The 14,885-nt window shown below is 43.0% G+C and overlaps 1 protein-coding gene and 1 long non-coding RNA gene across 2 annotated transcripts in view; one reads left to right on the plus strand and one right to left on the minus strand.

Moving 5' to 3' along the window:
• Window positions 1-8,451, plus strand: part of LOC131887205 (uncharacterized) — a 20,135-nt gene extending 11,684 nt beyond the window's left edge. The window contains exons 8-13 of the mRNA XM_059235754.1: window positions 7,266-7,508; window positions 7,588-7,756; window positions 7,823-7,901; window positions 7,971-8,086; window positions 8,162-8,253; window positions 8,321-8,451. Of these exons, the coding sequence (XP_059091737.1) occupies window positions 7,266-7,508; window positions 7,588-7,660 (316 nt within the window). The 3' untranslated portion in view covers window positions 7,661-7,756; window positions 7,823-7,901; window positions 7,971-8,086; window positions 8,162-8,253; window positions 8,321-8,451. The remainder of the gene's footprint in view (window positions 1-7,265; window positions 7,509-7,587; window positions 7,757-7,822; window positions 7,902-7,970; window positions 8,087-8,161; window positions 8,254-8,320) is intronic.
• Window positions 8,452-9,028: 577 nt separating this feature from the next.
• On the minus strand, window positions 9,029-14,842 carry LOC131886734 (uncharacterized). The gene is made up of 7 exons (XR_009373945.1): window positions 14,704-14,842; window positions 14,561-14,638; window positions 14,378-14,493; window positions 14,213-14,304; window positions 14,015-14,145; window positions 13,671-13,937; window positions 9,029-9,252 (listed from the first exon to the last, which is right to left on the minus strand). It is a non-coding gene; the product is annotated as an uncharacterized LOC131886734 (long non-coding RNA).
• Between the last annotated feature and the right edge of the window lie 43 nt (window positions 14,843-14,885).

Genomic DNA, 14,885 nt, shown 5'->3' on the forward strand with positions numbered 1-14,885 from the left:
CACCAGTACATGGGGTAGCTGTCTCCAAGGGAGGGGCTGCCATTGAAGGCGTCCATGTTTATTACATTATATGGTTAGGTGAGACGTGGGGTTGAACGAACCCTTACCACGGAACCCATGACATCGAGCACGGCCTACTCGGTTAAGACGCGTTGTTCAATAGGCCCACTCCCTCCAACTAATAATACCTTTTTCGTTTCATTGATTGAAATACGCTACTGACCTAAATCCTGCTACCGGATTAAATCCACTGTACTCACTGCGAATATTTGTGGGAACTAAGTTTACATGAATTACCTTCAAATAGTGGTGGGCAATCTGGGGCAAAAAGGGACGGAAGTTTGGATTCAAAAAAAACAGTGTGTTCATGAAGTCTTAAGAATCCTTTTTTCCCGTCCTATTTTGTGTCAATCAATTAACTGATCGAGATGTACAAAGTTTCGCCTCACTGCTTTACAACGGTCGTTTTTAACGTTTGTCAAGAAGGATTTGAAATGTGACTGACTTCGTTTGAAATAGTAAAAAAAAAACAAATTATTCAATTTGCTTACAAACCTGTATATTAGCCAGGAACATTTTTGTAAGTACTCATTCTTGGTCCGCTTATGAGACGAGCGGCTCACCAATTCGGGTTATCCCCTCAACAGAATTGATTTTAAAAAGTTAGTCAATGACATGAAAAAAAATGTTGACCACAGAGTTTGTTGTATAATTATTGAATTCTATAAGAAGTAAAAGATTTCGGAAAGAAGACTTAAAACGCGTTAAATTTTCTGCTAGTGCCTTACCCTCCGGTGAAAGATTGCGCCCAGCTCATGGCTATGGATCTCAAGGATCCTCTATTTATAATTTGGATATTACGGGCGGACTCAATCCGGAAAATGTGGCGGATGTGCTCTGCCGTGAAAGCCAATGGACACCCATTCTCCGGCGCTTTCATCCCCAGGATGTTAACGACATGTTTTCGGTAATATTTGAGTCACAAATCAGCAACCACAAAGTGCAGCTCAAAAGGCTCTGTTTCGTCACCTACAGAAAAACCTTTTATCTGTGAATTTGAGCCAGCCATACCTTAAGCGTTACAGGGATCTATTTTTGGGATTGGACAACGTCCACACGTAAGTGAGACCGTCTGTGAGTCATATGGAGTTGCTTTTATTTTTGTTGATGGCTTTTCTCTTTCTTGAGACTTCCTTTGAGTGTTAAGTGGTCAACTCCAAAAAAAATGTTATTGAAATTTGTTTAAACGCACATGGAAATAAACAACTCACTTTCTGTCCGAACTTTTGAGCCAGGATTTGAGGTAAATCTTTCGTCCCTTACGTATATGAGCGAACACAAAGAGATTTCAAGCTTCAAGCATGACGCTCCAAAACCGGCCCGGACGACCCAAACAACAACCATTCCATCCAGAGCGGATCTTGTTTCGTTTCCCTGTTTTTAAGATTATTTCTTATACTTCCTTACCAAACATGGACAGAAACGTTAAAGAATTCCTTGTCATGGCCAATTACATCGTGAAAGAACCATCCAATGACTGAATTCAATCTAAGTTACAGTGTAATAGAAAAAGACTAATTCATAGGATTTTTTCAAGCTGAAATAATATTGACGCTGGATATTAGTTCTTAGAGATATTCAATTTTAGGATATTTTGTCAGGCACATTGGAACAATCAAACCAATTTCTTTGCTAAAAAAACTATTTATACATGAAATTTAAGAAAAATATTTTAAAAACTAGAAAATTCCTGACCAGTGGTTAATAGATACTTCTGCTTCAAAATATTTTTGGGAATTTCCCTACCGTTATTATTTTTTACGGTTCCAATATAATGTCTGATCCAAAAGCAGATTAGGATTTCCGAATCAGGTTAGCTAGCCCTGAATATAGGGGTTGGTCAGGACTTTTGATCAGAAACTTGTTCATGATACTGGATCTGGCCCCCCTGGTGCACACATTCCCGCGAAAATAATTTGAGGCAGCAAAATGAACAATGAAGGAGCCCGAGAAAGAAGAGAGGTGGACTTCATTGTTTTAACTAGCCTGGATCTTCGAGGCCTTGAAGGTGCTCTCAAAACGCACGTTAAGCCACTCGGCCAGGTAGAATTGACCCTAAATCCTGGGTTGGGACAAAGCTCATGAATGCTTTTGAAAACGTACAGTATGATATACCTTTCGTACCTTCTCTGACACCTGTACAGTTCCAGCATTTCTAGCCTCTCCCAATACGAGAGCTCTCTCATTCTTGTGATATTCCTTGTTGAAACATCCTTGGCCTTGTTCGACCTTTTGCAAACCTGCTGAACTCATTGGAGCCCAAATGGGTGAAGCATATTCAAGAGGTGGCCGAACGATCGGCCTGTACAGAGTTAGCATCGTGATACTATCTCTGGACTAAACGTGCGAAATATCCAACGACGTGTTTGAAAAGCTTTGCCAACTTTCAACTGATATGCTCACTGAACTTTTCATTATATTTAGCTGCTTTCAAGTTCTCCAGGCCCTGAAAGTACGACTACTCAGTTCCTGATGAGATGCTTACAAGTGCTCGCTTGGTCCTATCTTCTCGCACTTAATGCATTCCATTTTGGATCATGCCAAGTTCCTATCCTCTTTGAAGCTAGCTCATGTTGTTCCAATTTCTAAAGGGAAGATAAATCGCTCCTCAATAACTATAGGCCAATTTCCCACAATCCGAGTATTGCTCATGTATTTGAGAAGATCACGAAGTCCTTCCTCTCGGTCAGCATGGGTTTACTTTGACTGCATTTTAGCGCAACAACCTAAGTGGTTGAATATATGTATAGTGGTATGATTCTACTTTTACTCCTTCCAATCCTTCCTTCTCCCCAGACGGTCTCCGATCTATGACTCAAAGAAACAGGTTCTAGGGACTCTCGATCCACCTTTTGCCTCGACCACATGTTCCGTCTTTCTCTCTACGAATAAAGATACTTGTTGAGTTGACTCCCTCTATTAATACCCCAGGTCTACAACCTCTTCCATATAGAGTAGGTCATTGAGGGGCTTGAGAGCCAAAAGTTTTGTTTGTGGTAGGAAGCAATTGGTTAAGGTCGAGGGATCCCAAAGTGACATGTATGATGTCAAGTCAGGTGTTTCCCAGGGCTCCATTTTCGGGCCGCTCCTTTTCAGAATATTCATTGCTCCGTCTCAAAAGCTTGGGAGCACTAATGTCAGTATTTCTTTCTAAACTGATAATTAGACCTCGCAAAACAGTTAAAACCTGGAAATGTTTTTAACTTTTTTTTGGTCTTTTTGACCCAATATATTTCTGGGAGCCAAGTTTCCAAAATTTTTAGCATTTTTTCACTTTCTCGACCCTTTTTTGACTTTTTGTCAATACTTTTTACATTTTTTGTCCTATTATTGTCATTTGGGTCCGCATGTGCTTCCTTCTTAACTTCCTGTTCCTTGTTTGGAACCTGTTTATTTACTGCTGTGCACCATGATCAAATGGACGATTAAATCCTCAGGTCGAACATTTCAGCATTTTTGGGGGTCTGGGTTTTCACTGGCTTTACTAAGTGCTGCAAAGAATGTAATCCAAGGCAAGAAATTTCACTATGTATCAATATTTTCAAATGGAAAAATAATCCTCGCCTTGGCGGTTGGAGATCAATTACTCCAGTTGCCAAGTCGGGGCTTTTACAAAGACTACCAAACTTTGCTTTTCCCAACCAGTGGAACAATTTCAACCCTCCAGACATCGATCTAACCAGAATTAAATTCACCCAAACAATTAGAGATTATCTCTTACAGATGTACTCCATTGCTCCTTGCAAACTCAAGAATTGCTATGTATGTCAACAAAAACCTAAGAAATGATTTTTTATTTTTCTCTTTTATTACGATTATCAGCCGCTTGATCTCATCAGAACACTCCATAAACCAAATACAATTCTTAACTTATTAATTTTCCTCCCATTCCTAAAGTCGTTTCGCATTTTCTAGTAAACATAACAAATTAATACCTTAAATATTTGCTTTGCTCTGTTTTTCATGTTTTTCTTTCTGTATCATTTTCTTGGTCCCTTCTTTTCTTATAAATTCGAGCCGATATGACTTCCTACAAGCCTATCAATTTCACTTTGTATTTCTTTCAACTCACGTTATTGTGTTGCAGCTTGGCCTCTGTAACATCATTGACTATCTATGTCATGTCTTCTTAAATTTGCCCAGGTCCTGGTGAAAACATATAACAACGTTTATTTGTGACTCTTGGTCATGTCAGTGTAAAATGTCTCAAACTATTAGTATAAACATCGTGTGCAGATTTAACAACGAGATTAAAAGAATAAAATGGTTCATATGATAAAATAGTGGACTAGAACGATATGACAGTAGAGATGACTAGAATAGGATCAATGCACATGAAAAAAAGGAAGAGAGGAGTTACAGACATTACCAAGACAGGTGGGTATAGGTGAATGATGAAAACCATGGTTATTGCAGTAGAATGGATGGGCCAAATTGAACAGATCCTTTGTCAGCTCCCGTCGTTGATGGCATTTGGCTGGGAGCCGGACAAAGGTACGTACGTGACCGCCCATACTCCGAAGGGATGTCGGGCCAGGGACAATCAGGTGTTAATAAGTCCTTGACCGGAAAGGATAACTTGTGTCCGGACATCTCCTCCGGAAAGGTTAGGTTCCCATCACTGTGTGGACACTAAACTTGCCAGCCCGATGGTGAGGGGCTCGGTTTCACATAGAAAATGCGTCCATGCATTATAGGGCATATTGGGGCACGCAGAGGTATCGCTTGAGGAACTTGGTGTAGGTGGGATCGGCGGATTTGAGGGCGGATTGGGCGGAGTTGGGAAGCCAAAGGTGTAGGCCGTAGAGAAAAATTGGGGTGACGTAGATCCGGAAGAGTTGAAGGACAATTGGAGGGGGAAGATTCTTCATGGGAAGTCTATTGCATATGTATCCGATCCTGGCCCTGGCCCTGGCCTTATTATTGTGGATTTGAGGTGATTGGTGAATGAGAATTGGGTGGAGAAGGTGAAACCGACATAGTTAAAATTATTGACGATTTCAATCGGACTATTGTTAATATGGAAGGAGGCGGGAGGCAGACGACCTTTATGGAAAACCATGGCCTTCGTCTTGATGGTGTTGACTTGAAGGCCGTTCTCTTGGCAATAACCGTGGAGTGCATTGATGGCATTTTGCAATTCCACGGCTGAATTAGCCAAGAGAACCAGGTCGTCTGCATATTGAATATATTGAACAGGAAAATGGTTGATGGTGGGGCCTTGGTGTGTGAGGGCTTTAGGCAGGTCGGATACATAAAGATTGAAAAATATTGGCGATAGTGGATCCCCCTGCGGAAGGCCAGTGGAAGTGAAGTAGCAGGGGGATAGGTCCTCACCAGAACGAATGGAGCATCTGAGTCCCGCTTAGATGTTGGACAGCAGGACACAGATTGAACGCGGAAACTCCCCACAGTTGGAGTTTGGGAATAACCGCGTTCGGTCCCCCCTGTCGAATGCTTTGAAAAAATTCACAAAGCATCCGAACACTCTCCTCATGTTGTTGATGTTGGAATTCACAATTTCATAGAGAGTGGCTGCCGTGGTGGTTGAGCGGCTTCTCCGGAAACTGAATTGGAACTGGGGAAGGAGATTCCTATCCTAGGCCAATCCGGAGAAGCGGGTAGCTAGTAGGGTGGACGTCATCTTCAAGAAGGGATTCTCCAGGGCGATGGTCCGATGGTTGTTTGGAATGTCCCTGGGCCCCTTAGTATGGATGAAGATGATGGCTGACTCCATCCACGCTGGTTGGAAGAAGGAAGAATGGAGGGCGAGGCTGAAAAGATCATGGAGGAGTGGCTGGGCTTGGATTCGGAGAAGTGAAAGTTGGAAAGGAGAGACCCCAGATGTTGAGGGGGGCTTTACTCTTCATCTTCTTGAAGGCCACGTCCATCTGGAGTTCTGTGAAGGGCTGCAAAAGGGGATGATGTTCTTCTGGACAGCCCTGGACCTCCTCCACTATTGTTTCCTATGTTGATGCAAGCAGTTTTTGACAGTGGAGGAGGAATTTACTCACTGGAATCTCCGAGTTGATGGCGGGTTTTTGGCACGTTTGTACAAGCCCGCCATCCTGGACAGGCCGATTAAGAGAGCAGACTCTCCACTTCCAACCTTTGGTGGGCTGACTCGGCACTCCTCAGAGACTTGGGACATGCAATTCTTGCTATCGCATATTGCTCCCAAGTCTCTGGTGTTTGGCTCGTTTTGGCGCCTCGCAATTTTTGGAGCATTTGACCCCTCAGCTCTCGATGTTAGGAGCTGAACCACGGGGTCTTGAGTCCTCCTCTTCGCCTCTGCACCAAGGAGGACTCTTTGAATGCTTGCGAAATGCCTTGGGCCACTGCAGTTCCTGGTTTTAATGGATAGCTCCAGGACCTCAAGTTGAGGGAGGGTGGGGGTGGGAAAGGGAAGGATGATTGGGAAATGGAAGAGGGTTGAAGGGCTTGAAGCTCACGTCTTGAAAAAGACGTGGGCCGGGGAATATGGGAAGAGAAAGGATTGGAAGGGGAGGTGCACTGAACCGGGTTATCACAGATTCATGGTGGGCCATTGTTCGAGGGCGTGGCCCACTCACTGGTATCACAGGTAGGAACTATTCGATCACTTAAAACCTTTTAAAACCATAATCAGGTCGGAGAAGGAAAAACGGCACGTCCGCCATTCAAGGCGACAGCTTTTGCTTACCCAGAACCAGAGGTTTTACATGCTCATGAAACTCGTATGTTTGAACTTGAAGTTAGCCATACCAACCCTTTTGTGGCCGGTCTTACTCCGGCTAATGCGTCAAGGTCGACCCTATCTCGAGAGCATAATGATCTGATCCCATAGATTACCATGAGTAAAATAGACCTGGAACACTATACAGTAGTGCGGGACGTCTTCTTTTAATAAAGATTATCACCCTTTTTACCATGCTCTTCAACTTTAGCTTACCATGTCTTTGTTGTTTTTATTATTTTTCTACTGGCGCTTCTAAAAAGAGTAAATGGAGCTAGAAATATCTGCAGCACTTTTTGTCTTTTTTTGCTTTTGTAATAGCATTTTATGACGAAATAAGTGCATTATTTGGCAGCCCTGATGAACAGTAATTCGTTATTTCCCCGGTAGTTAGTGAAGCTTTTATGTGGCTGGTTTGCCAAAACGCAAAGGCAAATTATGACGAATATTCATAGCGGCACTCTAACGACAGTGGCTTCCGTTCGCGCAGATTGTTGTCCACCGAGCCTTATCAGCTACGCGTCGAAATGGTGGATAGGGATGACAAATATAGGCGGGCCGTGTACAATACATTCACTATCGAAAGCTCGTCGTCCCGCTACCGATTGTCAGTGGACGATTTCGACCCATCCCAATCCGTTGGCGATCCCGGGGATGCCATGCAATTCGTGAATGGCGCGGAATTCGACCCGGGCCCATCACCCTGTACGGAATTGCATGGAGCACCAGGATGGTATTATGATCTCGATTATGAGTAGGCCTACAATTGCTCTTCATCCGCCTTGACGCCCCGTGCCATCTATCCCTTTTAGGTTCAAACCCGGGGTCTTGAGGCGCACGTTTTGTTCGAGCGTGAACCTCTTTTGCGGATTACGACGAGAATGATGAGAGGCCGTCAGAACAGGCCATCTTTTGGGACACGGGGCTCATTCCAAAGGCGTTTGAAACAAATCGAGCTGACCATACGGCCGAAAGACACGAGTAAAAGCCTCTATATATTAGATTTGTCCATGATGAAGCTAACACAAAAGTGTCCTTCCATTTTAGACTACAACGCCAGCATGACCAATTATTTCGAGAACTACCGGAACTCGTTGGAAAGCAACGAATACGGCACCGTCTATACGTAGGAAAAAATCATAGTCCATCATTAATCAAAATGAATTCGTAATTCAACTCATTGTTATTCCTCAAGGTATAAGTGCAATAAAGGACTGGAACTGAGCGGTGGTCAAACCGAAGTGAATTACACTTGTGGGTGGGACAGTCTATGGCAAGCCTCCCAAGATATTAGCAATTTGCAATGTGAATGTAATCCTTTTTTGATTTTTTTAAATATGCAATTTTGTTTCCCGTTTCTAATTCACAATCGATTTTTTTTTTCAGGGAAGAGGTGCACAGAACCGCCTTTGCTGGATCCAAGTAATAAGATGGAAGTCAAAGATTGGAGATACGATGGTGTGCCTGTACAAGCAAATGTGAGATGTTCAGCCCTTTCTTTTGTCTCCAAAACAGGGCACTTTTTTCAAAATCTCCCCTTTTCAGGTGGTGACCATTGGGTGCAAACGAAATTGGAAAGATGACAACGGTCAGGACATAGACATCCAGGCATCTTGCCAAGTTGGAAAACAGATTTGACATACCTGCAACTGTCAACAACACGATGTGCCTCGAGAGTATGTGTCTTAACACGGACAGACAATGAAGGACCCTGGATGGATTGCTTTTGAACATGATTTAATTATCTCTCTCTTGTCCAGAGATCTGAAACCTCATTGCTTTTTCGCACTGGTAAGTGTGTTGTGGCCAAATGGGATCGGTTGCCATCCCAATCGATGATTCTAAATTTCTGGAGCAGTGGGGTGGGTCCGTGCAATGTGTCCCTAGAAAAAGTGCAGTCCGTGCTTAGCTGGCTTTAGTGGTGTCATTTAGTCTGGAACTTACAGAAATGCAAGCTGGAAGTGTAGCGTGAGAGTCCAATTGCCGTCCCAGGCGCACGTGAGATTTTGGGTTTCAACGGGGGGAGTTAAATCGAACCCTTTGGGCGCTCCACATCGTATTGGATTTGGCTATTCACGTTATAGTGCAGCACTTTTTTAAAGAAGCTCCCCTGAAAGTAAGGTCAAATTAGCGGTTCAGGTCGTTATGGACCGACGCACTTGAATCATGCTTGGAAATTATGAGAGCCCTAAGTTGTTTTTCGCTTCTCGAATACTCATGATTGGAAATTGAACGGAAAATCCCTTACATTCGTCAATACTTGTTCTGCATCAACACTAAGTTTTTGACATTCTCCATCGCTTGAGCACGTCGGGCAAGTCATGTCCTCTATGCAGATGGAATAGAATCCGTCCTCGTCAAAGTCCAGCTCGAATGTCACATTCGTTTTTGACTAGAGGGTAGATCAACTGGCAGCTTTATGGCGATGACATTTTCGTTTGCCCCCTTAGAAGCACTTCTCCTGATGAAATACTGAGCTGTAATTGAAGAGCAAATTCAGAGAAGGATGCATATTTTGAAGATTGTTTTAGAAATGATGCTAAAACTCTGCTGGTTTTCACAGGCTGTATTATAGACACTACAGAACCAGAACCATAGATGAAGTGTTTACGCAATGAGACTACATATATATATATATACATTGCATTGGTTTATTGTTCTCTGCAGAATTAGTTGTCTGTCGGGTCTTGGAACAAAGAGCTAGAATGCAACACTTCTTCCCTCAGATCGAGCGAGATTGGCGTCCAGTAATGGTAAAATAAGCGGTAGGGGGAAAAGAAATTTAAATGAAGAGTATAAATGTTATCATCGAAAGTGCATGGTCATGCTGTGAGATAGAATATGAACCAAGCCAGACATCACTAATGCCTTGACACTTTATCTTTCAGGTGTTTAAACATCAGCGAGCCCTGGGGAGCCCCTAGGCACGCTTTTCTTTTGTTACTCGTCCACTTCTCCGAGGGGCCTTCTGCCCCACCCTGAAGTACCTTGTGATCCACTTCCTTGGCGTCTTGGTTAGGCTGGTTGCCAGAAGCTAATGAATGTGGCAAAAGTTGAAGAATCATCAGAGACGTCTTCGGCCAGATATTCCGACGGTCCCTTCAAAGACTTGACGCCGAGGCATCTCCTTTCAGGATAACAATCGAAGAGTAAAGGTTGAAGGGATTTTTAGGATTCCGCGGAGATCTCTTTCATAATCTAACAGACCGCAAACCCCTAACTTTTGCGTTCAATCTTAAGCCTATTCCAAATATGTCAGAACACATGAGGGATGTCGAAGACTCTAACACATAAATGAAATTTGCACTAATGTCTGTCCCATTTCCGGACCGTTGAATGTAATGGTGAATACGTTATCGAGTATACGGCCACCCGATGTTGATGTTCCTCTTGGACAGATTTTCTCACCCACCAATGATGTTCCTTGTGGAAAAGATATTCTCAACCGCCAATAATGTTCCTTGTAGATTAGAGGCTCCCATCCGACGAATATGCTCCTACTTCATGTCCTTTGGAGGCGTCGTTCAATCCCAAAGAATATCTCTTTCTTTCCAGTTTTCCTAGGCCCCGAAAGCCACTCCTATGGCTGATGTTGTACATCGACCCACCCGCTCTCCTTTCGTACGAGTACTTGCGTCTCGAAGTTCGACTTGATTGTGAGCAATTATCCATCCTCTGCAAGATCTGCCCAACTGAGTATGGCTTTGTCACATGGAAAGTGCTGGTCAGACAATAGACATGGTGTTCTAACCCAACTGATTCAGTTGACTGAAATGAGTCAAGTAGGTGGAGGAATCATCTGTTCAACGTGACTTTTCGTCACTATTGATCCTCGGGGCTCATGAGATGCAAATTCATTCGCGAGTGAAATTCAGCTAAGCCGAGTGCCGTACGACTCAATCAGCGTGTTTTTTCATCGCTCCTTCCTTTCCTCTTTATTCTCTTTAAGTTAGTTACATCTCACTTTTAGAGCATATGGCATGTGGAATCTATGCAGACAGAACAAATTTCCAACCATTTTGGATCGATTGATTTTGGTTTTACTTTGTGTGGACTTTGAGGAATCGTGGGGTTCAATTTCGGTCTTCAAATAGACCCTGCCAATGAATGTGGAAATGCTTTACTTCTTTGTGGATTCAAAACAATTCTGACTTGTCAATACCCGCGACAATAAAAAGGATCCATCGTGTTTTCCCTGTTATCACGATTCCTGTTCCATTCCATGAACAAGTTTCCGACTCACGATTTTTTCTCCCTCTCTCAGTTTCTAGGTCCTCTTCTCACCTTCTTTGCAGTTGAATGTTTTGTTTGATTCTTTTCTCCTCCAGCTCACATCAAATCCCAGTTCGCATTCTTCTCCTATTCTCTCAAATTAGAAAAAATCAGGTTCTCAGGTGGTGTGGGCTTTTTGGCTGCCAGAATGAATAATGGAATGTGTTAAGGTCAGGGTATGAGGGGTTTCAGGAGGTCTGAGGCCAAAAGTTGGCGAGTTTCTGCCTTCGGGTTCCTGACGCATTAGCCACAGTAGGACCAAGTTTGGAGAAGCTCCTGCTACGCACAACTGCATTGATTTTCCCTTGGCAGATTTAAAGATGGGTCAACAGATTCAGCCATCTGATGAGTTGATGCCAAGGACCATTACTTGGCCGGATTCTTGTGTTTTTCGGCAACTCGGATCTCCACCAGAACTTCCTTTACTGAAGCAGATGATAAATTGCAATCATTTTGCCGATTAGAGACTGCATCATTCAATATATGCTCAGTGCCCGGATGTGAATGACCCAATTCAAAAGGCCTTGGCACCATCAGTCCTGGTCGCCTTCTGTGTTGGGGATACATTGCGACGTAACACAACAGGTCTTTCTTGATGCTAAGGTCATAAGATATTGATTTCCTCATGGTGAAGTCCGACACTTTGAAGTCCCTATCTGTGTTATCCTGGTGTGAGCATGTGGGACGGCCTCGTGACCCCTTGTGGGATGGTCTGTAGCCCTGTGTTGAGACGGCCGGAAGTCCCGTGTTGGGACGGACCGATCCGAATGAACCCGCAACCCGCAGCCGTATGCTGCCAAGGACCTGACCATGCACCTGGGGTTGCGTCTGTTCCTATTCTTCACCACTTTGATCTGGGAAGATTAACTTGCAGAAAACTACAATGGGAGATTTGCCTTTGGGGAAAACACCTCCTAATTGTGATGTGCCTCCAGTCTTTCAGCAGCTTTTTAAAAAGCTCACGACACCTGTTACTGAGTGTCTATCCATGACATTGGCAAATAGGCACGTTTAAAAAGCACGCGAAAGCATTTCGATATGATGGTCCAGTTACACGACACATATTTTCTCACAATGTGTCGATAAAACTTCGACTCACAGCACAACTGAAGCCTCACACTCTCACAGTTTAGACTCGAGCTTGCTCCAACTTTCCGCGATCTGTGAGAGAGTTTGTCGCTTCGTCGAAAAAAATCGCTCCAAGCACGATCGAGCGTGACCAAACCGAGACAATTTCAATGAGTAAGAGAGCAAGTTGGCTGTTTTCTTTGGGGTTAAATTTGTCAATTCAAAAGCTTAAAAAGAAAATGAAATTAAATTAGAAAGCTAAAATGGGAATTTCAGCATCAAAACGTAAAAAACAATCCACCGAGAAGAATTTCAACAAGCCAAATTTGGTCGCCCTACGAGACGAGAAGCGAATACAACGACTCCTTGAAATCCATTTTTTGCACTATTTAAAACAAATGGAACAGTTCGAAAAAGAGATGTAATCACTCATCCACATTGATCTAGCATCACATGAATGGTATTTTCGATTCGAATCGGTTTTGAATCAGGTTCATAATTCCTTACATAGTAATTTATTTTGGATAAATGTTTCCACCAATCCCAGGCCCACTCAACTCATCCACTTGGTACAGCTGAAATCCACAAGGCGACAACGAATACAATAGATTGTTATGATTAAAAGCATTACTGACGATTAAACTCATTGCTATTGATTGGAATCAGTGCTTTATTCTTCCACTAACTCATTTTTTACTGGTTCTTGCACCCCTCGATCTCTTCCTTATTAAGTTTTTAGCAACACTAACCCCTTCATCGGGAACAAAAAATAACTGCCAAGGAAAACTACTTGGGACGTGTAAACGGCAAGAGGGTTGGTCTGTGAGCTGTGAATTGCTACTTCGTCGAATTTATGTGATAAAATTAGAGTCGTATAACTGGACCATAAGTACAAATCAATCTTATAACCGATTCCTAACCGAATTCTGTTTTTTCTGGTGGATACGTTTATATCCACCAATACGTGCAATATCAATTCTCAACATACCGTATTTTGCCAATTAATTGAAGAAATATGTGTTTATTTGATGGTGTGCCTGATTGGCTCGAAAAAAAGTTTGTTCTTTTCAATTTCTTGACATGTCTGATAACTCAGATAACTTTCTTGATTCAACCTCCAAAAGAAATAGACCATATCAGTTTTTACCTTAATTGTGTGAGGAGAAAGCCCAGATTTGTTAAAAATCCAACGCATTTTCCGAAAAAAGGTTGCTACATCCGGATGAGAATTTCAGGTGACGTACAATAAATTGGTTCAAAAAAGGGTCCAAACTATGATCTGCTGAGACCACTCATTGTACCGTTTCGTCAACTGAGTGAGTGGTTGGTCATTCAACATCAACTTAAGTTTAGACAACCGTACCTCAGCGTATTCAATGGTCAATCTTAGAGAGTTCTGGAACAAAATGTCCAAAACGGAATTGCCCTACCCTGCTGTTGCTTAGAAGATTAGTTTCAGATGTAGTTTTGGACTTGACATAAGGTGAAGCTCGTCTAGGAATCAACAGCTACCGTTTCTTTTATTTAATCCACCGTTAAGTTCCGTTTATCTTACCGAAGGCACTGCCGTTGTTGGTGATGAAAATGTCATGATGGGAACAATCATCTTCAACTGGCCGTTCAAGCTATTGGTTATTTCGAAGGTGTATTTCACTCTCCCGTTTTCCACTTTGGATTGGCTGGCTTGAATGAATGAGCAGCCCCTCAAAGGTCCTCGTCGTCCCTGATTGGTCATCGCAAATCGGACCGAACTTTTGGCCGTGCGATGTCACGATGGCTGTGCCATTGAGCGGAATATTCGGTAATCCTTGGCAGGTTTGAGCTGAGGGAGCAAATTAAATCATGTTCAAAAGCAATCCATCCAGGTCCTTCATTGTCTGTCCGTGTTAAGACACATACTCTCGAGGCACATCGTGTTGTTGACAGTTGCAGGTATGTCAAATCTGTTTTTCCGCTTGGCAAGATGCCTGGATGTCTATGTCCTGGCCGTTGTCATCTTTCCAGTTTCGTTTGCAACCAATGGTCACCACCTGAAAAGGGGAGATTTTGAAAAAAATGCCCTGTTTTGGAGACAAAAGAAAGGGCTGAACATCTCACATTTGCTTGTACAGGCACACCATCGTATCTCCAATCTTTGACTTCCATGTTATTACTTGGATCCAGCAAAGGCGGTTCTGTGCACCTCTTCCCTGAAAAAAAAATCGATTGTGAATTAAAAACGGAAACAAAATTGCATATTTAAAAAAAAATCGAAAGGATTACATTCGCATTGAAAATTGCTAATATCTTGGGAGGCTTGCCATAGACTGTCCCACCCACAAGTGTACTTCACCTCGGTTTGACCACCGCTCAGTTCCAGTCCTTTATTGCACTTATACCTTGATGAATAACAATGAGTTGAATTACGAATTCATTTGATTAATGATGGACTATGATTTTTCCTACGTATAGACGGTGCCGTATTCGTTGATTTCCAACGAGTTCGGTAGTTCTCGAAATAATTGGTCATGCTGGCGTTGTAGTCTAAAATGGAAGGACACTTTTTGTTTAGCTTCATCATGGACAAATCTAATAGATAGAAGCTTTACTCGTGTCTTTCGGCCGTATGGTCAGCTCGATTTGTTTCAAACGCCCTTTGGAATGACCCGTGTCCCAAAAGATGGCCTGTTCTGACGGCCTCTCATCATTTTCGTCGTAATCCGCAAAGAAGTTCACGCTCGAACAAAACGTGCGCCTCAAGACCCCGGGTTTGAACCTAAAGGGGATGGAT

This window comes from Tigriopus californicus, chromosome 9, assembly GCF_007210705.1.
Source record: "Tigriopus californicus strain San Diego chromosome 9, Tcal_SD_v2.1, whole genome shotgun sequence".
In the NCBI taxonomy this organism is placed as follows: Eukaryota; Metazoa; Arthropoda; class Copepoda; order Harpacticoida; family Harpacticidae; genus Tigriopus; species Tigriopus californicus.